The sequence below is a fragment of the Calonectris borealis genome, chromosome 16 (assembly GCF_964195595.1).
Source record: "Calonectris borealis chromosome 16, bCalBor7.hap1.2, whole genome shotgun sequence".
In the NCBI taxonomy this organism is placed as follows: domain Eukaryota; kingdom Metazoa; phylum Chordata; class Aves; order Procellariiformes; family Procellariidae; genus Calonectris; species Calonectris borealis.
The window spans coordinates 17,608,712-17,633,406 of record NC_134327.1 but is presented as its reverse complement, the minus strand read 5'-3'; the positions used below and the strand labels follow the sequence as shown (position 1 = coordinate 17,633,406).

The 24,695-nt window shown below is 60.7% G+C and overlaps 1 protein-coding gene across 1 annotated transcript; it reads left to right on the top strand.

The window, feature by feature from the left end:
- The first annotated feature begins 10,307 nt into the window (after positions 1 to 10,307).
- On the top strand, positions 10,308 to 24,373 carry HS3ST2 (heparan sulfate-glucosamine 3-sulfotransferase 2). Its single transcript, XM_075165648.1, has 2 exons — positions 10,308 to 10,798; positions 23,733 to 24,373. Exons 1-2 carry the CDS (start codon positions 10,308 to 10,310, stop codon positions 24,349 to 24,351), a joined length of 1,110 nt encoding a protein of 369 aa, XP_075021749.1. The 3' UTR covers positions 24,352 to 24,373.
- Positions 24,374 to 24,695: the final 322 nt, after the last annotated feature.

Here is a 24,695-nt window from a genome sequence, read left to right as displayed (position 1 = left end):
AGCAGATTTTTCGCTTATCAAATCAAGGAGCAGCTGGATTAGAGGATTAGAAACCAAATTAATTACTAATGACTTCCCTGGGCCCCAGGCGGTTCTGACATGAGTCTCCCAGGCAGGAGCAGGCAGCAGCAGGCAGTGGCAGCCAGCGGCAGTGCCCGTGGCGCCGGGCAGGCAGGGAGGGGACCGTTCGTCAGCGGGCGGCAGGAGCCAGAGGACGGGACCTGGCCCCACCGGCAGCCGGTACCCTCCTGGGGGGCTGTGTGCCGCGCCGGTGGTGCCCCGCTGCCGAGCCTGACAGCCGGCGGCTGCTGCACTGACCGGCAGAGCTGCGGCTGGGGGCAAAGTGCAACCCCTCACCTCTGGCTCCTGCTTAGCACAAGCTGGAGCATTTCCACAGGCGTATCTGAGATGTGGTCCCCCCAGCCCAGAGGGAGGTTTGAGTTGGAGGTCTCACCACAGCCAGACCCCGCTCCTGCCCCCACCATGTGCTGCCCAGGGTGTCTGCGCCCTCCCTCCCTGCGCTCCCCCCATCACCGGCCTGACCCGCTCAGCTCTGACAAGGGACAGGAGCGGGAGCAGGAGGGGGCGAGCGGCTGGTTTTGTGGACACAGTTAATTGACTCGGTAAACAAGCGCTCATAAACAACTGTTCTGTCCCCATTAGCCAGGACAACTGGGCTGGTTTCCATCTGCTTCCTGACCTGGATATTAAATTGCAGCAGATGATGAAAATATGTCAATGAGAAGAAGGTTTTCTTCTGCCCACCAGAGCCTTTTGCTCAAGTGTGCAAGTGCCAGGCAGAGGGATGGAAGGACAGAAGGACGGAAGGGCGAGCAGGGCAGTGGGCTGACCGTGCGTGCCGTCCCTTTGCCAGGCACCGTGTCCCAGCCACCGCTGGGGCACCCTGCGGTGCCACAACCATGCTGCGGCCAGGAGCTGCCAGCGCAGCGCTCAGGACATGCATGTGGCACCCGGGCAGCCATGGGTCCTGGCTCTGCCAGTGCTGCCCGGGAGGGCATTTCTGCAGCGGCTGCGAGCTCTGGGGATGTCAGTCGATCAAAGAGCTGAAAGGACTTTTTAAACCCAATCAGTCCTTGCCTCTCCCTCTCTCTGGATGGAGGCTGGGTTGTGTTTTTAACCAGGTACATCACAGCTCGCAGAGGAGCTCCCCAGGGACATGAAACCTGCCCGGGGTCCCCGGGGAGGGGAGGGCACGGGGACAGTCCCAGCCAGTGGGGGTGGCTGTGGCCGCCCCTCGCTGCAGCCACCTGGCATCGCTGCACCCTGGGGCCAGGCCCCCTGTGACCGCTGCTGCGTCCCATGGAATGTGGGACAGAGAGCATGGGGACAGCTCTGCAGGCGTGGCGCTGGCTCACAGGGCCCCGTGCGAGGCTGGCAGCCACCGCTGCCCGCTCTGCCGTCCCCGAGGCACAGCCAGCGCAACCCAGCCGAACGCGGCCGTGCCGGAGCGCCGCGGGAGCACCCCTGCCCGCTGGGCAGCTCCCAGCTCATTTCACTTGTTACACTGGGCTAATTGGCTTAAAAGAGATTGCTGGGTCACTAATTATGGAGCCTATTGAACAGCACATCTCAGCTTAGGGATACAATTAAAAGTTCACCCTAATTAATCAGGGGTAATTAACAGACCTTGCATTTCTCTGAGGGTAATTAATCAAGGAATCCAGAGCAAATCAATGCGGGCAGGAGGGAAGCAGGGGAGGGAGCGAGTGGGCGTCGAAGGGGTGACGCGCTGCCTGACCCACTTCTCTGGGCTGGGAGCAGAGCCGGGGTCCCCACACCGGCTCCTGCGGTCCCGGGGGTGTGTCATCCCTCTCGCCAACTGCCACAGCTGAGACCCCACAGCTCTGCCCCCTCCTCAGCATGGGGTCTTCGTGGCCGCAGCGACATGGGACCTGGCTCCCACCGCGGGTACGGCCAGCGACAGCACCGCGGCATTGCTGCCGGCACCACAGGGGTCCGGCCCCGCAGGGTCCCGTCTCCAGCCCGCTGGGTTCAGCCCACCGAAGCCTTCGTGCCCTGCACCGCCCCGGCCTCAGCCACCGCATGAGTGCAGCCGTGTGCCCACGTGTGCAGCAGTGCCCAGGCGGGGCCGTGTGCCCGGGGGACGCGGGGACGGTGGCTAGAGCGCTGCGGTGTCCTCGGCTGCTGCAGCCGTGCCAATTGTTAACAGTGGTTTGGCTGCAACTGCTCTATCTGCAGCTCCCCAAGGAGAAGCATATTGAGATAATCCAGGCAAAATGATAGATGTACATCGGTGTCTTGTGTATGGATCTGGCTCAGTGTTTGTAATATTTTGTTGCTAAGGAAGCCCTCGTTTGTGGTGTGATAGAGGACCCCGTGCCAAATCACGGAAATGGATGTACTTGTAGTGGGAAACTTAATCACCAGAGGGGAAATGCCCACCTCGTTTTTCTCATGAAAGAGGAATGCAGTGCTTTGATTTTTGGCTCCAGTATAAACAGGGTGTGATTAAATATTGTTTCCCCTCTCTTTCTTGTCATTAATCAGGATATAGCTGCGAGCGCTGGGTGTGACGTGGGGACACTTGCTTTGATTCCTCAAGTTCTTAAATGGTTTTGTTCTCTTTTCAATCCCATTAAAAATAGAAGGCAGGGTGTTTCAAAGCACTCCTGCTGGAGAGCGCTTCTGATCTGAAGGATGCGTGCTTGCCGGGAAACGCGCCTTCTGCAGCCGGCGGCTGCGCTGGCAGGTAGAGCACCAGCCCCACGGCCACGTGGCTCCTCCTGTGCCTCGCACCTGCGGCGCTGCTGTGCCGTGCCACGATGGGCCCTGGCAGCCGGGGCAGCCTCGTGGCACCAGCATCAATCGGGGCTCGGGGCTGTGCCCCACGGTGCAGCTGGAGGGCGGCCACCCCGACGCACGTCCCACCCCGACGCGCATCCCACCCCGTGCTGGCAGACGAGCGTCCCTTAGCAGTTGCAGCACCACGAGCCCCCGCCGGCTCCTTGCGGCACAGTGCGGTGAAGTTGTGGCTCCGCAAGCGCTGCCCCAGCCAGAACGGGCAGTACTGGCTCATGCGGTACAGGCACCCGATGCAGGGAGGTGCAGGGCAGCCCGTGCCCCTGGGACCCTCAGCGGGGCTGGCATAATTGACTGATACAAAAGCAGACGGAGCCTCACCTTTAGGTGCGTTTACTCCCCTGAGCTCGTGTGGGCTGTGATGGGAATTAATACTTGCAACAGGGGAGGCCAGGCGGAGGGAGCTTTTGGTCTCTGGCCACGCTGCCCAGCAGAGCTGCAGGAGGGCGCCGGGCTGGGGAAGCCTGTGAGCACCGTGAGCTGGGAGCCCCCTCACAGCGGGTGCTCTCCTCCCGCCGGCCACCACATCTGCCGCCTCCTGCGCAGTCAGAGGACGCTGCAATGTCATCAGCGGCTTGTTTAGGCTGTTCCCAGCAGCCAGAAAGGGGTGTCGATGCTGGTGGTTTTGCAGGAAGGAGAGTGCAGGCAGCGTGAGCCGCCGGGAGCCCTGCTCCAGGCATGGCCCATCGCACAGGGCAGGACGGACCCAGCCCTGCAGCCCCCTCCTGCCCACCCGGGCTGGCAGCGACCCGCAGCTCTGCACTGCCAGCATGCTCTGCCCAGCAGCTGCCTGCACACGCCTCACGTCCCTGCCTGCAGCTCGCCGAGATGGGGAGCGCTTTGCTTGTTCACTCCCGCCCGCGTGCTTCGCTCGCTCACAGTTTGGGTGGAAATGCACCAGAAACTGCTTTCACATAAGTTAATTTTAGTGCAAAGCTGCCACAGAAGCTTCTGGTGTTCTGCCTGTCACAACCTCTCATGTCTGTCAGAATCCCTCCCGGGCTGCCCAACGAGCCCAACAGCTGGGTCCCTAACGAGCATCCCCACAGAGAGACCTTGTAGGTGCAGGTCTCCTCTGGGCCCCTCCGCAGCCCCAGGTGAGGAGCATGGAGGTGATTAGTCAGGACGTTTAAATTGACAGTGGGTGAGGCTTTAAAAGCTTCTAGCAGTGTGGGTATATCAGGAGTGGGGTTGGTGCTGCCTGGGTCCCCCATGTGGGCTGGCCCTGGGGGCAGGGCATGGAACTTGTGCCGTGCCTGGGTGGTCCCAGGGTCCCCCAGTACCAGAGCCACTGGGCCGCTTGCCCAGAGCGGTCAGAAGAGGAGGGAATGGCTGACAGGTGCCCAGCAGCCCCCAGGAGATGGTGCAGGTGGGTTGGTGTTGGGGTGACTGCAGGGACACCCCCTGGGCTGGCGGGCTGCTCACCCTGGAGCAAGGGCTTTCCTGCAGCCTGAGACCTCTGCCAGCACACCCTGCTCTTTTGGCTTTGTGTGGCTTTTCAGCCTGCCCATGGCTTCCAACATGGGGAGTGACACCTCCTGGCGTGTGGAGGTGCAGTGAGGAGGAAGAGGGCAGACCTTCCTCCAGCCAGTGACGGTGCCAGAGGACACAGCAGTATTGGGAGTGAGTGTGAATTGCTCACTTCTCTCCCTTTAGTGTGAATGGGGCATCTTGCTTCTTATTTTCTGCCTTAAAGTTTATGTAAGGTGTGGATGGGGTTATAAAGCTATAGAAGAGCTGGGCTGAACATGAGGCAACACTGAAAACAAGCTTTAAGAAAAAAATTACCAGCTTGTGTTTGAGTACAGATTCCTCATTTGCAGTTAAATATAATTGTGAAGGTCTGTGAGCCGAACAGATATTTCTGGTTATCGGAGAATGAGCTCCTGCCCCTGTGATCCCCAAGGAATGATAATGAGATTTAACCTAAGCAGCTGCTGCGGAGAGCCTGGGAGAGCTTCATGCGCGATGGTGTAATGATGAGGAGCAGAGGATGGTTACAGGGTCCCAGTCTGCTGCAGCGTGCTGATGAACCCTGCCAACTGCATCATTTTCTGCACCGTGCTGTTCATACAGCGGCTCTGTGGCATGAGACGCAGACAGACCCGGCACGGCCACCCAGAGCCCTCTGACACCGGGGAGGTGCCTCTGGCTCCTTCAAGGGTAGGAAGGATGCTCATGGTGGAGGGGGGGGGATCCAGCTGCCCTCAGGGGCCAGGACATGAGGAGCCTGTGGGTCATCCTTGCACTGCCTGCTCCCGGGGCCCTTCCCTCCCAGGGGCAGGAGCTCGTCCTCAGGCTTTCGTGCATCCCCAGCACAGCCGGGAGGTGCCCAGCCCCATGGGCAGGATTTAGCCCACAGTCTCACAGCAGCTGCCTCCTTGCCCAATGAGTCATGGCTGGGGACAGAGGGTCAGCCTGACTTGGCATCCTCGTCTGCTGGCTGCAGCGCTGGGATTGGTGCCTGCTGGATCCCATCCCAGTGGGAGCAGCCGTTGCCTCCGGCGCGGTGCGCGGCAGGGCTGTGGCACCGCCACCCGCTACAAGCGGCAGGAGCTCAGAGGGCACCGGTGCACCCCTGCCCACCTCCAGTTATGGTCTTTGCAGCGTCAGTGACAGATACGTAAGGATTAAATTGCAGTAATCTCTGTAATCTACTCAGCAAGATTAAAACCTCCCCCTGCCCCCAGACTTTATCCCTTTCATTCCAGGACTCCGCTAGCAGTGATTACAGCCGAGGGAAACCATTTAGCTCTTAAGCACTGCTCCATCCTGCTTAAAAATGCATTTCAGAATCAAATGAGTTTGTGCAGCATGGCCAGGGCTGGCTGCTCTGGCTGGGCAAGAGGCTCAGAATTAGGACCAAAGTAGCTTGAGTCGGAGTCAAAATTAAATTTATTGTTTCTGGCCTTATTCAGAATACAGTGCATTTACAACTGATTAACGAGGCTTAACAGGAGTTTCAGACTCAATCAAGGCCACTCGGAAAGTCTCTGCTTCCACCCTGCTGCCTGACATGCCCTTTTGGACTCCGCTGCCCTTGGGAGACCCCACACTTCAGAGCTGGGAGACCTGCCAGCCAGCGTTGAGTTTGGTGGTGATGAGCTAGGGGGCTGCGGGAGATGGGATCAGCCTTCGGAAGCAGCTCTGAGGCCAGGACAGCTGAAGTGCCATTAGCTGATGGGACTGAATGTCACCTCCATCTTCCGTATCACCAAGCCCCTGGCTCTCACCAGGGCGGGGGTGGTGCGAGGGCTGCACCAAAGAGAACGGAGGGAGAACCACCCGAGCACCGACAGCTGCTGCAGTGATGCCGGAGCCTTTGGCATTGGCTGGAGCGGGAGAGAGGATGCAGTCCCAGTGGGCTCCAAGTGTTTGGGAATGGCTGGGTCCCGCTGGCATGCACTCTATCACAGCACCCCAGGACCACTGTGGGGACATGCAGCAGGTCTCCAAGCACCATCAGCCCTGACCCCTGTCCTCGTGCCCTCCTGGCACCTCGCTGCTGCCCACAGATCCGGCTCGGCTGCGCCCCTCGCTCCTCCGCTTCCTGGCTGCAAAACACTGAAATGTCTTTTTTCCAGCTCCAAGTTTCCTGCCAGGACAGGGAGAACTGGGAGACACTCGAGAGCAGCAGACCCCATGGTGGAGGCTTCGTGCAGGCGTTCAAGGACGTTGCCAGGGCCATGAGGCTGAGCAGCTCAGCCCCAGCTGCCCTGTGGCACTGCAGATCCCCCTGTCCAGGTACATGCACTGCTCAGCCATCAATTCCCAGCACAAAGAAAGGTGGCAGTTTGTCAGCCCAGAATCAAAAGGTTGTTAATGACATACATATTAGACACAGAAAACTGGATTAACAATGACACTTTGGCCCTAAGGGCTTTTTTTGGCTTTGGAAATAAATTCTAACCTTGATCTCTTCTGCCTACTATCTGAAGACATCAAGGGTAGAATATCACCTTTAATCTTATTTGCTATTTCCAGTATGCATTTTATTGCTTCCCTTTTTTTCTGTAGGTTTCATGTGCTCCTGGCACAGACTTTCTTGTGTATTTCTGTAATAATCTTCTGATCCCTACATTTCTGCAGCCTTTCTTTTTGCCTGCCCATCAACTGCCTGTGCTTGGGATGAGCCCTTGGACTGGGTCCTCCCTGGTAAACCCACTGAGCCAGGAGCCTCTCGGCAGTGGTTCTTGCCTGCTGCCCGTTCGTGGCCTGGGGTGACCAGTACCTTGGGGGGGAAGCAAGGCAAGAGGGCTGAGGGACAGGGACAAGCTCCAAATCCCTTCCACGGTGTCTGTGTTGTGAGTGCTGTCTGGCCACAGCCCCTGCAATCCCATGAGCTGGGGGCTGCTCTGGGCAGGGTGAGAAGGGAGGAGCACAAGAGGCTTCCTGGGGGCATTCGGAGAAACTGTCCTGGGGCAAACCAGCATCCAGGACCGTGCAATGAGCTGCAACTGGCCTGGGAGGGACAGGACTCTCTGAGGGGCCTTCAGGGTTAATGCCAGGCAAGGCAGTGGGGTCTCGAGCTGCTTTGGTAAATCCCACCCCAGCAGGGAGATCGGAGAGCCTGGGAGAGATGAAGGAGGAAGGATGGGAAAGAACAACTTGGGAAGAGAGCCAGGAACCCAGGAGAGGTGAGGAGGAGAGGGGGGCACTGGTGGGACCCTGAAAAGGGGCTAACGGAGAAAAGACGACAAAGGAGAGGAAGGTGTAAGGCTGGCAGCAAAACACAGTGCCAGCTCAATTCAGGAATGGGTGAAGGGAGGCAGAAGGGGAAGCAGGACCTTCTCCAGAGCTTGCAGCAATGGTTCCGCCAGTCCCTGTGCTGTGAGGCGCTGGCTGATGGGAGGGGAATCTCCTGCAACAATTCACAGGGCTCCTTCCTCCTGCTCTGGCAGCAGCACAGTGCCTGGCTCCCTCCCCGCGGCGGGGATCCCACTTGGGGCTGACTCCTGGGGCTCCTGTTAGCACAGCTGGCAGGGCCGGGAGTGTGCCGAAAGCACCAGAAAGCTGTTGCTTATGTGGAGTCAGGTGTAAACAGCAAATATGTCATGGAAAAGACATGCCCTGCAAAGATACGAAGACTGAAAGCAAAATTGTCAGCTTTACAAAACATTCCTCCTTTGCAAGCAGAGAAACCTGGAGGTGTCTAGGCATCCACACCAGCTTTATTTATCCAGACACCTATAATGTTCATGCTTAAGCAATGTGTTTGCTGCTGAGGCTGGATCACCACATGGAGGCAATAAAACGGCTAAAAATGGAAAAAGCAACTTTTCCACAGATCTACTTTGGCAGTTCGTCAGGGAGCGGAACTGAATGATGGACACCTCCTGCCACTGGAAGGGGAGCCTGCCGATGCCCGGCACCTCAGGTACCCCCGCTCCTGTGTCCTGCCCTGCTATTACTGCCCGGGCAGGGCAGCATCGCCTGGTTGAGGGGCTGAAGCCCATGGGCTCTGTCAGTGCCAGCTCCCTGCTTGGCACCGCACCAGCTCAAGTGGGGGGCATATGGCCCAGTGGAAGTACCAGACATGGGTGAGTTTACACTAGCTGGGAATAGCCCAGTGCTGCTGGACGCACGGCTCTGTCTCCCTACCTTGACCCGCACAGGGGTGCTGGTGCCCAGCCCGCCTGGGCAGAAACTGCTGTTGCACAGAGCAGCAGACATGGTACCAAATGTCCTAAATGCAACCCCCCTGTGCGTCACTTCGGCATGTCAGGATGATGAGGTTGGCCTTATGAGGACTCAGCCCCTGCCTTCCAGTTCCAGAGCTCTCCTAGGCCAGCAGACTCTTTCTTCCTTAAGAAACAATTTTTAAACTCCCAGGGAGGTGCAATCCCACTGCTCCCACACCAGCACAGGTGAAAGAGGCTGCGGAGAGCACTGCTTTTCAGCCATCTTTTCCGTCTTTCTTTACATCTGCACTGAGTTCCTGGGTGTTGCACAAGAGAAAACTTCATCCCCACCCTGGACTGGCTGCCAGGGAGCTTGCAGCATCCTTGTTTGTGTTGGGCTGGCACTTTTTGCCTGTCTCTCTCTATTATCATCCCTCTTCCCAAGTAACAAGACAAGTAGTTTTCTGCAGCTGAACAAGCTTTCTGTGCTGAGAAAGCAGGGACAATGACTGTTAATGTTTAAGCAGGGCTGCACACAGCCCTTTGGCTTTAGCATGAGCAGCCAAGCAGAAGCCTGGGATGTCAGGGTGTGAGAGGGAAGGAAGCCGCATCAAGCCCAGGGAGCCAGAGGGGTAGGGATGGAGCAACAATCTGCACCCATACCCTGCAACAGCCTTGTGGTTTTCCTGGGTCAGCCTGCTTGTGGGGCATCACAAACCACACAGGCGAGGATGAGCATCCCCAGCCTGCAGAGAAATTTAATTGTTGTGTCTTTTTCGAGCCTTTCCTTCTTACTTACTCAGCGGTACCACAGCGGCCGATGGCTGCTCTTCCTGCCCTCGCTGAGGACAGAAATCGTTGCTGCTGTGCGGGGCGGCCGCTCCTCGCTCCCGTCCCCTCCCTCGGAGGAAGGTGGCCGCAGGGCAGAGCGGCTCCGGCACCCGGGAAGGAGGATCGCTGGGGACTGGCTGGGCACGTTGCCTCGCTACCAGCAGCTACCCAGCCTGCTGCCAGCTGTGCCCGTGCACAGCTCTGAGCCCGGTCTGCCGGCTCCCGAATCGGTGGCTGCTCGCACCCGCTCCGGTGCTGGTTGGCGTTCCTGGCCTAGGGGCTGTGCGGCTGCGGGAGGCACCGCTCCCGGCCCGGGCTGCGGGGGCAGACGCGGGTGTCCCCGGCCCCGCACCGCTGCTCTGGATAGTTGAGGACTCGCCGCGGGTTCCGAGCTGCCTGCAGGGCCGAGCAGGCGTCCATCCCCGCCCTCCAGCCCCGGCGGCACGGCGGAGCCCGGGGCACCGGCCGGGGCGGGGCTGGGCGGGATGCTCGCACCGGGGCCGCGCCCGGGCAGGGCAGGGCAGAGCCGGCGGGGGCCGGGCTCAGCAGCGCAGTGAGGCCGGCCCCAGCCCCGTGGCAGCCCCGGCCCCGTCCCGGGCGGGAGGGCTCTGCGCGGCGGGTGCCGGCGGCCGGGCCCGGCCCGAGGGAGGCTGCGGCCGCCGAGCGATCGCGGGGGCTCCAGGAGGAGCTGACGTCAGGCGGCCCCTTAAATAGCAGCACAGCCGCCTCTGCCCCGGCACTTCCCGCGGAGGCGAGAGTCGGAGCCGCCGCCGTCCGAGCGCCGAGCCGCGCCGCGCCTGCCGGGGATGGGAGCCGCGGCGGCGGGGCCGCGGGCGCGCAGGGGCGAGGGCGGCGGGCGCAGCCCCCCGGGGCGGCCCGGCCGCGCCGCCGCGTAGCCGCGGGACATGCCGGAGCGGCCGCGCAGGGTGCGGGGCGCCGCCGCCGCGGGGCCCCGGGGGCAGCGGCGCGCCGGGCCGGGCCGCGCCATGCCCGGCGGCGCGGCCCCATGGAGCCATGGCGCATAGGGCGCCAAGCGGGCGGGCCCCGGCTGCGGCTCCGGCTCCGGCTCCGTCCCGGCGGCTGGCGCGGAGGGTCCTCGTCCTCTTCACGCTGTCGCTGTCCTGCTCCTACCTCTGCTACAGCCTCCTCTGCTGCTGCGGCGGCCCCGCCGCGCCCCGCGCCCGCTGCGCGCCCGCCCGCGCCGCCGCCGCCAAGAAACTTCTGCAGAAGTCGCGGCCGTGCGGGCGGCCGCCCCCCGCCGAGCCCCCGGGCAGCGCCGCGCTCGCCCGCCGCTCGCGGGAGCCCCCCGCGCCGCCGGCCCGCAGCCCCCCGGGGCCGGCCCGCCCGGGCGCCAAGCGCCTGCCGCAGGCCATCGTGGTGGGCGTCAAGAAGGGCGGCACCCGCGCCGTGCTGGAGTTCATCCGGGTGCACCCCGACGTGCGCGCCCTGGGCACCGAGCCCCACTTCTTCGACAGGAACTACGACCGCGGGCTGGAGTGGTACAGGTGAGGGACCGGCCCCGCCCGCCCGGGCATCCCTGCCCGGCCCGGCCGGCGAGACCGCGATCACCCCCGGCGCGGCCCCCGCCGCTGCCCCTGCCCTCTGCCCTCCCCTCGCGGTGGCGGACTCGGGGCTGGGGTCCGCGCCCGCTGCCGCGGCGGGTGCTGCCATCGGCGGGGCGGGGGCGGGCGGTCCGGCCCGCACGGACGGGCGGCGTTGCGCTGCCGGCGGGGTCTGTCGCCCGGCCGCACTCGGGGAGTTTTCCCTCCTTCTCCTCCTCCTCCTGCTGCAGGGCCGAGCGGGGCCGGGCTGGCTCCGGGCAGGGCAGCCGTGCCCCAGTCCTTCGCGGCGCGGTCCCTCCCGGCCGTGGGAACATGGCTGCTGGAGCCCACGCCAGCGCTGCGGCTGCAACCGCCCGAGCCCCAGCCCTCTCGGGAGCGGGCTCTGGAGCCGGGATGATAACAGGTATCCCACCCCGTCTGAGGAAACACTTGCCTGCGTGAAGAGGCCTCCAAAACACGAGTGAATGACTAGCCCACAGGATGGCACGGCTACCCTCCCTGCAGCCCCACTCAGCGTGCCTCAGCACCCTTCTGCCATCAGGTTTTAGCTCTGGCTCTGTGAGAGTGGCAGTCCCTGTCCTCCGCCGTCTTTCTCTCTGAACTCAGATAAGTGTGGGTCGATCTGAGATCTGTAATAATTTGCACAGAACAGCGAGTGCGTCTCCAGCAGGAGATCGTGGGATTTTAATTTCTGTAAAGGCTTTTGTGAGGAGCTATGGGGTGCTCATGGAGAGGCAGCGAGAACTGCGTGTGAGCAGGTCACAGCGCCCATGGGCTCATCCCCTGCCCATGGCCCCGCACTCGGTGCTGCAGGCAGTTCACCTCCTGCTCCCCGCGGTGTCTGACCCAGCGTACTGGTGGTTGTTTGCTGTGCTGTTGTGGAGCCCTGCAGGAGCTCTGGGCTGCTCTTGGGCAGGACTGCGGTGCTTCGGCTGGGCATCAGCCTCAGGAGGCAGAGGAGGGCTCGGTCTGACCCCAGGTGCCTGCAAGCTCGCAGCAGGGGAAAGGACACCTGGACGGTCAGTGCATCGGAGTATCGTGGCGGATGGTGGGAGGCAGCCCGCGGGGCAACACACCGAGCTCGCTTGCCCCTCTGTCTCAGCAGCGGTTCGCCAGTGGAGATGTTCCGTGTTCCAGAGCAGGGCAGTGCTTGTCGGCTGCCAAATGGGTCGGGAGGCACTGAGATGGTGCTCGCTCCCAGCTCTGCTGGGGTCCTGGTTTGTCTCCTTGCTGGGCAGGCATGAGTCGTGCCTGTGGTGTGAGGATGCTGTTTTCTGACTCTGAGCAGGTCAGAGCTGCTCTGAGCGGCACCTGCCTGCTGGGCACTGGGCTGGTGCTCCGGCCCTTGTAGCTGGGGTTCATGCCCGGGGAGGCAGCTCAGGCAGGTTTGCTGCCTGTCTGCAGACACAGGCAGGTTTGCTGCCCTGTGTTGTACTTGGGTCACAGCGGACCCTGCAACCAGGAATGTTCAGCTCCTTTTGCAGTGGTACAGGTGGCAGGGGAGCCAGGACAGGTGCAGGTGGAGCTCGCTGAAGCTCTTTCCCTCTCCTAAGGCTGTCCTGCAGCATGCCCAGTTCCTCCTGCCCTTTGGAGAGTTGCTGCAGCAGTGTCCTTCGCCTGCTCTTGCCCCTCCACACATCTGTGTCATTCCCCCCACCCTCCCCCTGACATCAGACACTGTGACCCATCCTGCATCGCCTAAAAGCAAACAGCTGGGAGCAGCCCTGCAATACAGGCGTGTAAGGACAGGAGCAGCAGTGGTTTGTCTAAAGGGCATCCAGAGTAGCAGGACAGGCGATGGAGGAGGACGTGGGTCCTGGCTGAGCCCCTCACTCAGAGGGGAGCTGCGTGTGCTCAGTGCCTGGCTGAGAAGCAGCCCCCCCAGTCTTGAGCTGGCATCCCCCCATGCAGTCCTTGGCCCTGCAAGCTCTCTGGGCTCTTGTGCTTCCCGTGTGTGGGGTTGGTGCAGGGAGTCCGAGGCTGGGAGCCTCGCAGGAAGCGCAGGACCGAACTCGTGGCACTGTTCCCGCAGAAGTGCTTGTGGCTCCTTGCAGGAGGGCTGGGGCCACAGAGCCCGGCCACGGCAGCGCTTGCCAGCACCCGTCTGAATGAAGGGAAGGGGCTGCGCCCCGGGACAGACCCCGCCTGGGGCATGTAAGGGCACCAGCATGGTGCTGACCCAGGAGGCGGGAGCTGTGTCCCCCTCCCACACACACTTCGGCACCGAGGGGCTGCGGCAGTGAGCGCCGAGCAGCCGACCTCCCGCCCCGAGCCGTGGTTCAGCCTGGGATCCCCCATGTGAAGGGACTCGTCTGTGACATGGAGGGACGCAGCCTGTGACAGTGAGTGGCAGTGGCAATGGGCAGCTGCCAAGCGAGGCAAGGGCAGTGATGGGAGTGCGGCCGGGTGAGCAGCGTGCTGCCCGGGGCCTGGCTTTGTGTCTGGATCGATGGAGAGATCACGCTGGAGCAGCAGAGCCTCCAAATTAGTTCAGCTAAAACAATTAAATGACACTTCCCTGGTTTTATTACTTTTTTTTTTTTTTAACCTCACAAATGTGCCAAAACTTAAGCACAGAGGCTGCTAATGTATAAAACGTGGAATTGATTTTCCTCCTTGCAAGTGAAGCAATTAAATATGGAGGTCTAACTCGCAATGTGATGAGCTCCTGTCGCTCTGCCAAGAGGCCAGGGAGCAGGAGAGCAGGGTCCTGCCGATGGCCGTGTCCTGGGGAAGGGCAGAGCTGACGCCACGAACTGCTGGTGGTGAAGGGCTGCCCCACCAGGACCCCGGGGCAGGGAGGCTGCTCCGGGCCAGAGCAGGAGGCCGTCTCCAGCTGCCAGCCAGGGTGAGGTGATGGTCCCGTGTTTGGGGAGCACCGCGGTGCGGTGGGGTCTCTGCAGGTATCCCAGAGCACAGACCCCTTGGAAAGGCAAAGGCTTCCCCCATCATGAGCAGAGACTTCACTTGCAGGAGCCCCTGGCTGCTGCGACAGCCGAGCTCCCAGTCCTTTCCGTTTCATGCCCCAGAGGGGAGCTGAGCAGAGGGACCAAGTAGGTCTTCGATGCAGTTGAGAGCTGCGTGAGAGCTGAGCCCCTCTGGTGCTCCGAAAACATCAGTTCCTGGTTTTCCACATTTTCCCCTGCCCCGCAGTTGGTCTGACGTGGAGGTGGCAGAACCAGCGGGAGCGGACATCTCCTCCTGATCCGCCTGTCCTTGCCGGCTCCAAATGTCGTGCTTGCTCACAGCTGCTGTTTTCATGGTGCCTCCTGTCTTAGCTCCTGCCCCGAGCCATCGCCCCGGGCAGCCTTGGCTCCCTCTGCTCCGGGAGATGGCACGCTGGGCAGAGCCAGACCCCTCTGCTCTCCCCCGCGCCAGACCACCGCCCGGGAGCTGCCTGCTCACCGACTTCAGACCCAAAACACCCGTGCCATTTCCAATTCCCATCAGCCTCTGTAATCCACCTCATTAGCTACAGATACACTACAGGAAGGGTATTTTTAGCAAGGTCTGTTTTAAGACAACTGAAACCAAACAGCCAGCTACTGGGGAATATCGATTCATTACCAATCCTGGACTAAATGTTCAGTATAGAGCTTTTCCTGCTGCAGGTAGTGTGTGCCAATAACCTTCAATATTTTCCAGAACACAGGGAAGACAGTGCCATTTAATTTGCAGTTAACTTTGAGTAGTGACTCTGTAATTACAGCATCTCAGGGTGCACTTTTCCTCCCTAAGATTCCTGAGTAACCTGTCAGATGCTCCAGCGTTACTTTCACAGAGAGAGGCTTTTCCTAGCAGGTCCGGCTGCAGGCTGAGCCCGGCTCCTGCCCGGCAGGCTCCGCAGTGCCTCTGTCTGCAGGAGCTGAGGCAGGCGCTGGCCCGGGGCGAGCCCCGTCTGGCCCCCGCACGGATCCACCTGCCTGAGTCCTGTCCCAGGGACGGCACTTGGGCCAAGCCCGGCCTTCCCTGCGTGCCGGTGCGACAGGTCCCTGGGGGCACCCGTGCTGCTGGGGCTCTGCCCTGTGTCCCCCGCGCTGCATTTGGTTTCGGGGTGCTCCTGGGGCTGCAGCAGCACGAGGAGTGCTGCCGGCCTCTGGGCGGTGGGCTGGCCTGGGGGAGCATCGCTGCGCCATCCCCGCGTCCCTGTGCCTGCGGGAGGGAGAGGAGGGAGCGGGCAAACCCAGCTCTTGCACTCCGCCTCGCTAATTGCTCTCTGCTAATGGCCAGGTTGGCTCACGCACAAATGGGAGCCCATTAGGCTTTGCCCAGCGACGCGGACTGTTTTGTGGGCTTGACTGACAGTGCATTTTGCTAAAGTTAATTAGTAAGAAGAGAGGAAGGCAGCAAGCTTCAAGGATGCTTTGAAATTTCCTTGACTTCAGAGAGTGCCCTGGCTCTGAGGAATGGGTACGAAACCTCCGGCAGAGACTTCTGTGTGAGGAGCTGCCCTGCAGGCAGCGTGTTCCCTGGTCACTGCCTTGCCTACGTCTGCCTGCAGGCAGCGGTCCTGCCCTGCCCTCCTCTGGGTGGGCCTGGCTGCCGTGGAGACCCTCGCTCAGGCCCCAGGAGGGCTTCCCCTGCTAAGGCGCTGGAAGAAACGCAGGGGGGTAAATCCATGCAGGGCTCCAAGCCTTCAATATTAATGATGTGTTCTTGCTCTGTCTTCCGTGACCTTGTTTGTAAACGCTGCAATTTGTTCTAACCTTCACTTCGGTAGCATGAAATCCAGCTCGTAACTTGGCATGGCCTTGGGCACAGATGCTTCATGAAGCTGGCAGGTGAAGGACACTGGTCTCTGGTGACCTTGGGTGCCCATCACAGGGGTCAGGCGCTGTCTGCGGTATCTGCACGCGGTGCGTGCTCCGGGGACAGCTGGGGCGTGTGTGCGACCCGCTGCCACCGGGCTGGGAGCGGGGTGGTGGGCAGGCTCCGGGGGCAGGCGGTGCCCAAGACCCTCTGGCAGCGCAGCACAGCGTGCGGCCGGCAGCACCCGGCCCTGTTGGGAGTCTGCAGCCCTGGATCCTCCACATGATGACCACGTCCAGGTGCGTCCCTGGCAGCAGGCACATTAGATGAGGCTGGAGTCGCTCTTTCTCAGTGCTGGCGTGTGTCATGGGGTTTCCAGGACGTGCTGCTGGGTTGGTGTGGCTTGTTCTTGGTGCTGGCACGTTGTCCCATCCATTTGCACACTCCTGAGCACTGGAAGATCACCAACTGGGCAACATATCTCTGACACCAGCCTTTAACTAGGGAATCACTGCAGCAGCTGGGGCATATTAGTGATACAGTTTTACCTATGGAAGGAGTTGCCTTGGAAATGGGAGAGGGGCAGACCCCAGCCTTTCTCCATGAGCCTCGGGGCCTCACCCAGCGTCGGGGCTCACGCCGGGCCAGGCTGGGGTGCGTGCGCTCGCTGGTGGGCTGTCTGCCCCGAGCGGTAGCAGCAGGGCTGGTGAGCTGGGCTCTGCAAGCACCATGCTGGGAAACCCTCGCCTCCAGCTGCGCTCCCGTCGGTGCTGGCCTTGGGCTTTGTCGGACCCTCAATCAGTGCTGGACGGTTATTTAGGAAGATGGGAGTTATACGGTGGCTTGTGTGCGTGAAGGGTGTCAGCAGCGTGCCCTTTGGAAAAGATTTTGTTGACTTAAAGGACACTGCAAATCTTTGCAGCGTTCAAATGATTACAAATGAATCAGCAACAAAGTTAATTACTGTGTTCACACTGCTTTTATGCATTGAAATGTCCCTCATTAGCTGTCTGTGAGCACTGGTGTAAATTCTTTGAACATAAACATTTATTAAAGGCAGCCGATCCATCATTAAATCTGAGGCTGCCTTAGCACAGGGCGGTGGCAGCGGGGACGCAGGGCCGGACCAGCCACTGCCTGGGCTGCGGTCCCTCGGCGCGGTGTTTCCCCGGTGCACCTCTCGAACCGTGCAGGCTGGGAGGACGCGGCGAGTCCATCCCACTCCGCATTGCAGGAGCTCTGCTCCCGGGGCCAGCCCTCTCCTGACCCCATTATTGTAGTGCTGCCAGCCTCAGCGGGTCAGGGGAGGGGACGTGGCAGCGGCGCTGGGGGGACCCGGGCCGGGGGATTCCTGCTTGCCCCGTGAACTCCTCGCAGGGGTCTTTCACTGCGAAGCACCAGCTATGCAGCTCTCGGCCGGGGTGTCCCTGTGCCCTAGACGTCTGCTGCAATGTCACTCAGCCAGGGAGAGTTTTTATCTTCCTCACACCTCAGTTTCTCGCGTGCTTGACCCAATTTTGCTTAAACCTCCATGTAGCTTTCCTTGAGCTTTCATCTACTGATGCCATCCGCAGTCCTGCTGATCCCAGCAGCGCTGGGCCACCAGCCGAGAGCCGGTGGTGGCTGTCAGCTGTGTGCACCTGCAGCATGGCACGGCACGGCACAGCGTGGCACGGCACGGCACAGCCGGTGGGATTCTGCCTGTGCCTTCCCCTGCTCCTGCCGGGGCGGTGCGGCAGGCAGCCCTCCTGCACAGCTCCGGCCGAGGTGGCGAGGGGCAGGCTGTGGCGTGGAGAGGGGACCTGCCGTCGGATCAAGGTGGAGCGGTGCCGCGGGACCATCCTGATGCCAGTCTGCGCTCTTGGAAGAGTTTCTGTGCTCGTCTCCAGCATGTCAAGCTGCAGCTGGAGATGCACTCGCAGCCCACCCTTCTCCCAGCTCCCTGGTGCCACACGGAGCAGTGACCCTCGCTGCCGCCCCACCACCCTGTCAGCCCCAGCCAGTCCGGCCCCGCCGGGAGGGCAGCAAGCGGGTGCTCGCTTGTGCTGGAGTATTTTGGCTCCCAGCGTGGCGGGCTCCCCTCTCCCTGCCTGCGCATGGGCAGCGTCCCCGGATGCAGCCACTGAGCCTGTGACATCAGCTGGAAGAGGGAGAGCACACAACCCTCGTCACAAGAGCCAGCACTTGGGGGTTTTTGCCAAATTAAACAGTTTTTGTTTTTATGCCGATGAGTGGATGGAGTCCAGGATTATGCACACGTCAGTCTCTAGCCTCCGAGGAGAGCCCGGGATGCGCCTGCCATGTCCTCACACGCAGTGAGCTGCAGCAGGCAAATATTTACGCGGGAGCTGCACCGCTCTCCTCCTCCGCGGTCTGCAAGCTGGATGGAGGGGCTGGTGCTGTAACGGGATTATTGGAAGGGTGCTCTCCTCACGCATGCTTATCTGCAATATCTCAATTGTCTGATGAATTTTTGTACAAATTCCTCCCTGGGAGAGTGTTTCACGCATGTTCGACATCAAAGCAGCGCAGCCAGTGAGGGAGCACATGTTTCTTTAATGTGGGAGTGTTGTAGGGGCCGTGGAGTGCCCAAAGGCAGATTAGAAGAAAATTAATAATTCAGGTCTAGGAAAGGTGCTGGTGAAAAGTTAACTCCTTCAGAGCGAGGTGCTGCCTTAGCACTGGCACAGCTGCGGCTGGGGCCGGGCTCTCCGCTGCTGCCACCGCACAGCCGTGGGGCTGTGGGGGCTGCCCAGGGATGTGCCAGCTCCCAGGCACTGTGGGGCATAGTGATGCTGGCTCGGCCATGTCAGGGGACAGCAGCTCTCTTGAGGCTGAGCCAGCGACTGGATGTACCTGACGTGCGTCCCCTCTCCAGTAACGTGGGCAAACGCAACCTCTAAATCTGCAGGTTGGAAGGGAGCGTTAATGCCCGGCACTAAAGGGCTTTAAGGATTGAGTAACTATAATGAAAATAATCTCTAATTCAAGAGGAATTCATGCTATGTCTCCAGCCAGAGTTGAGCGGGGGATTTGGCTTGTGCCGGGGATGCCTCCTGCTCCCCCCGGTACACCCAGCAGGTCCTGCTGCCTGGGAGCCCCTGGCCCCGGGGCTGTTTGTAGGGGCACCATCGAGCACAGGTGCCTGCAGCCCCCGGCTGTCCTGGGGGGAGCTGTGATGCCCCTGACAATTAAATGCCTCTGTTGGTCAGAGCATCGGCCTTCTTGGCAAGAGCAATGAAAAGCAAACGAAGCAAAAAGCCTGTGGCTGCTGAACAGCGTCTGTGAGGAATGAGGGGTGAGCTGTTACTGCTGGGAAGAGCTTCCAAAACCTCCCGCCAAGGCTTGTCCCTCCTCGGAGGGCACCCATCCCACGCATCCCTGGAGCAGTGCTCCACGGGCTGGGGCCATGCCTGTGGTCTTGCAGCTGCAGGTGGGTGTGGGCAGCGGAGCAGGCAGCAGCTTTCACCTGGGCAGGGAGCCCGGGGCAAAGCACAGCATCCTCTGGAGAGAGCAGCAGGGCTGGGCCCGCGCTGGGCATGTTCGTGACCCTCCCTTGCGGTTTTTCTCTCCCAGGCAGTCGGAGGGAGCCGGGTGCAGGGGAGGGACAGGCTGCTCTGCTCTCCAGCCCACGGCGTAGCTGCAAGGCCAGAGTGGAGCTTGCTCCACTACGTCCCTAATGATTTCTGTGCAGAGCCGCCCTGGTATTCACTCAGCATCAGCGGTTTTGACCTCCTCCATTTCTGCCGCATCGCAGATTCCCATCATCAGGATACGGTGCGGATGGCTTGGGCACCGCTGCCGGGTGGAGAAAGCCGTGGTGTTTCTCCAGCCTGACCGTGCTGATGGGGAGAGCACTGGGAGCGGCTGGTGTGACACCAGCGTGGGCAGCACTGTCACACCACAGGGAAATCGGAGGGGAGGGCTGGGGCTGAGGGCAGCAGCCTCGCGCTGCCCTCCCGGACCACCAAAGCCACCCCCCACCCCTCCAGTGGCAGAGGCGACCCCTCCAGCTCCACCAACACGGGGGGACCCGTTATCTATCGGGGTCCTGAGGGCAGCCACGCCATCCCCCTCCCACCAGCACTGTCCTCGTCCCTGGTGCAGGAGGAGGTGGCCGCTGACCGTCCCTCGGCACCCAGCAGCTCTCCCAAGAGCGGCAGGCTTGGTGTCTCCTCTCTGCACCCGGCGAGTGCTCCAGCCGTCTGTCCCCATCGGTGTCGCTGGTACGTCACCGTCACCGTGCTGGCGTCAGCTCTGGCACCGCCTGGCAGCGTCTCGCTCGGTGCGTGCCAGGAGCCGGTGCCGAGGCCGGCTGGGGATCGTTAGCAAAGTCGCAGGCGCCCAGGACAGGTCCCCGCAGCAGCAGGAGTGGCTCCTGCCTGAGCCCTGGCTGTGTTACGCTGCGGGCCGGCTACTGAGAGCCTTCACACCTAAACACGCGAGTCTTGGGCTTAAAACTATGTGACATGCTATTTGTATGCAAATAACTCTGTGAATGCAGAAGTCCAAAAATATCATTTTAAAGTCAACTGTAATTAAGTTTGCAATGCATTTCCCCGCTCTTTCAGCCCTAGGGATCCTGCCGTTAACGTAAAGATGAATGCCTGGGTGACATTTCTCCCCCTTGCATGGTTTCACTGGTGATTTATTTATCTATTCGGGTTGTGTTTGTTGTCTCAGCAGTCTCTGTTGTTCAGAGGCAGCAAACACTAGGAGTCCATTTAAAAAAAAACAACTCTTGTCTCATTTCAGTAATTTACTATGCAGAGATTTTGTGTTTTTCATAATGGATTAGAACCTGTAATTTCATTTTTTTGAATACATGGACCTAATAGCTCACGTAATGAAAGTCTAACAAGCCTGAAGATGAGCCATAAATGAAACAGCAGTTTTATGATTCTCCACCAATATATTGTAATAGTGAATCACTTATAAAGCTGTCCCGGGCTGATTTATGATGAAACTTGTTTGTGATACGGAGATACAGCCGTGGTGCCTGCCGCTAAATTAGCATTTCCTGACAGTCATTAAACAATGGGAATCGTAATCAGGATTTATGGGGTTTGAAGCGGAGCAGTGGGAAGGGCCAATTAAGCCACATCCATGCTCAGGTACCTCTGTAAAACAGTCCTGTTAATTTATGCTAACGAATTAGTTTGTTCTCTTTCAAATGAGGAAACTGGTCAAGAGCGCATGAGGGTGCGTGGGCTGGCTGCCGTGCTGCCCCGGACAGAGAGCCCCGTCCCCTCGCCGAGGGGGCAGCGGGGTGGCAGCCCTGGGGCCACATGTGGCACAGGGACCGTGTGGGCACCTGGGGCAGCGAGGACGGCCTCGGCCATCACCTCCTGTAGCTCCCCGGCAGCTTGGCACAGACCCCTGGGCACGTCTCTTTAGTATCTCTCCACGGGCCTCTTCCAGCTGCTCATCCAGTCCCCCTGGACCACGGTCTCTTCTTGTCCCCACGTCACCTTCACAGGGAGCGTCCCAGGTCCACCGCGGACCCGCCGCCCTCGGCACGTGCTGCCGCCCCCCGCGGTGCCCCGGCTCTTCCATCGTGGTCCCCTTGTCACGCAGGATGTTGTGGGCTGCTGTTGTATCTCCTCCCAGTTAGGTCTTTCATCGGGTTTCTCTCTACAGAGCAAGCCCCAAAGCCGGTGGCTGTGGACCGTGCTTTAGGGACCCTGCAATGACAGCTGGTTTCCCTGGAGGTGTCTGGTTTCGGTCACCCGGCTGATGCAGCTCTCGGGAGACACCCGTGTTGCAGCACGCCAGCGAGGCAGCATGGCCGTGGCGGTTGTGCAGGGTTTGTCCCATGAATAAATCAGTGCCTCGCTCTCTCCAGCTGAATTGCTGCAGCCAGGGTTGCTGATGTTTGCTTTCCCTGACTGCTTCTGTCCCGAGGCCTCGCTGGATTACCCAGACATCCATAGCTCCAAGTCTATTAAGGTAACTGTTGTTACCAGCTCCTCCCCAGCCTCCTTCCCCAGGGCCCCTTGCAGGGCTGAGCACCCGCTGCGGTGCCCAGCCGGGGCAGGCCCTGCCTGGAGGATGTGCATTGGGGGTGGGCTCACGAGGAGTCCCACGAGCTGAGTTAACGACGCGCCTGCGCACACAGCGGCTGCTGCCGGTGCCATGGGGCTGCCAGGGTGCAGATGCAGCTGGAGGGCAGCAGCCTCGCTGCCCAGTCCCCCTCACCGCAACGTGCTTGCTGTGCACCAGAGCATCTCCCTGGGTTCGTGAGGGGAGCGAGCCGGCTGAGTTTGCCCCTTCCTCTTGGAAGAGCCCTGCTGTGCCCCCGGAAAGGTGCAATGGGAGGTGGCAGACCCGGGACACCCTTCCTGCTGCCTGGGGTCCCTGTGGCCAAACTGCCCATGGGCTGTCCGGCAGCCGGGGTGCTGCTCTGTGCTGGGCACATGTGGGCGCCTTGCATTAAACAGGGGCTCTGTTTTAAAAAAAACTACTCCTGGAGGCACTTTTCACAGTTCCCCATAAAAATCTCCCCAGCCAGTGTTCTGCTGCACAGCTGAATCCAAACCAGCCAGTTTATGAACACAAGCCACCAACTTGCGCCACAAAGTGGGAAAAGTGGCAGATGCTTCTGAGCAATGAACATAACTGCAATAGAAGGTGCCCTTCCAGCCTGCGCCTCTCCCCGAGGGGCTGGGGCAGGAGGGCAGCGGCCCCAAGGCAGGTGCCCGGCTCGCCGTGGCATGGCTGCTGGGAGGGCTCCCGCGTGCCCAGAGCTGTCATCGTGGCAGGACGCTCCCCGGTGTGGGTGCTGGTGCCAGTCGGTACCTGCGGGGCGCTGGCCTCGTCCTGGCTGCCTGCGCTCCCTGCCCGCTCCCTGCCCGCTCCCTGCCCGCTCCCTGCCCATCCAGCCAGGGGACCCACAGCACCATGAATCTGGCTGAGATGGATTTGATAGTTTACTCTAGTAATACAAGACCAATTTATAAATCTTTCCATCCCATTAGTTTTTATTTGATTTGGATGTTCACATGTCAAAGCAAATGATTTAATTAGTGCTAAGCTGGGCTGCAGGGACGTTACATTTTCCCCCGGTCTGGTGCTTCCTCCCGCACCTTGCAGCCCAGCTGCCTGCGCCAGAAACAGCCAGGTGCACGCAGGTGCAGAGCCACTGGGCCTGACCAAGCCCCCGGCAGGGTGGGCGATACCCTCGTGGGCACAAGCCCCGTGTCCCTGGGCAGCCCCTTGCTCCCAGGTCCCGCTGGAGGAGCAGCACAGCACCCGGGTCTGCATCCATCACTCCCCACAGCTTCTCCTGGCGGTGGCATCACACAGCCACCACGCTCCTGCGTCCTGGCCCCGGCAGCCTTTGCCGTCACTGGGCACAAGGGTTGCGTGCAGGCAGCCCTGGTTTCCTGCCCACCTCCAGGATGAAGGCAGAAGGGGACTGTGCTCCTGGTGGGTGCTGGAGGCCAGCACACTCCTGGGCTGGCACCCTCCTCTGCCCCAGGCACGGTGCTCGCTGTGGTGCCAGCGGCACAGGGAGTGCAGGAGCAGGGGTGCGCTGTAACGTGATCGGGGAGGAGAGACGCCGCGTAATTGCAGTAATTCCGGAAGGAGCTGCTGTAATTTGTTTTGCAGATGGCAACTGTTGTAGGAATGGGGGATGAAAGGTTGAGCACAGGCTCCAGCAGAGACTGTCTGCTGGGTAATGAGTCTCCGTGCCAGCGATGGGGGCGGGTGGCAGGACTGGCTCCCTTTCCTGGCTACCGACTGAGCTCCATCGCTTTCCTTACATTGATAAAGACTTTACCGACGATGGGGACGGAGCAGCCCCAGCAGTCAGGCCATGCCCTTGCCCTCCGTCCTGCTTGGCTCTGCCCTCTCCGGGAGCTGAGCATCTCCGCTTGCTGCTGTGCGAGTGGGGCTGCCAGTGACACGTCCTCTGCACGGGGGGTCCCCTGGGGCTGGGATGGACCCGGGAGATGGTCATGGCCAGGGACCCTCTGCAGCACTGCAGGAGGGAGCTGTGCCTGCCTTGTCCTGCCTTGTCCTGCTGGGAGGGGACACCATGCCAGCCCCATGCTGCGGACACCACCTCCTAGTGCCATGCCTCGCCCAGCTCCTTTCTCACTATCACCTTCTGCTTCACTTGCAGGAGCCTGATGCCGCGAACGCTTGACAGCCAGATCACAGTGGAGAAGACCCCCAGCTACTTCGTCACCAAGGAGGCACCACGGCGAATCTTCAACATGTCCCGGGACACGAAGCTGATCGTGGTGGTGAGGAACCCGGTCACCCGGGCCATCTCAGACTACACACAGACGCTTTCCAAGAAGCCGGACATCCCCACCTTCGAGGGGCTGTCCTTCCGCAACCGCAGCCTGGGGCTGGTGGACACGTCCTGGAACGCCATCCGCATCGGGATGTATGCCGTGCACCTGGAGAGCTGGCTCCAGTACTTCCCCCTCTCCCAGATCCACTTTGTCAGTGGGGAGAAGTTGATCACGGACCCAGCTGGGGAGATGGGCAAAGTCCAGGACTTCCTGGGCATCAAACGGGTTATCACGGACAAGCATTTCTACTTCAACAAGACAAAAGGTTTTCCTTGCCTGAAAAAGTTGGAGAGCAGCAGCTTGCCTCGCTGCCTGGGCAAGTCCAAAGGCAGGACTCACGTGCAGATAGACCCCGAGGTGATCGAGCAGCTTCGGGACTTTTATAGACCTTATAATATCAAATTCTATGAAACAGTCGGGCAGGACTTCAGGTGGGAATAAGCATCTGGGAGCAGAGCTGCGGTGATGTGAGGCTGCAGTCTTCCATGAGGGGGGCCCAGGGGGGCTGAAGCCAGGACCCCCTGACCAGCACCTCCTGCCCAGAATCCGTGAGCAGAAGCAGGCAAGGGGCTTCCCCGGCCCTCGGGAGGCTGGGATGCTCCAGGGCGAGCCGAGTCGGAGGAAAACACAGAGTCCTGCTGCAGCCACTGAGGGATGAGTGCCTGGCAGGCACTGCCTGTCCCGGCAGGTCAGCAGTGCCGTGGCTTGCTCCGTGGGGTCCCATTTGCTTTTACTGCCACCCGGTCCCTGGGGCCATGGTGATGGCCCCGTCTTGCAGCCCACTT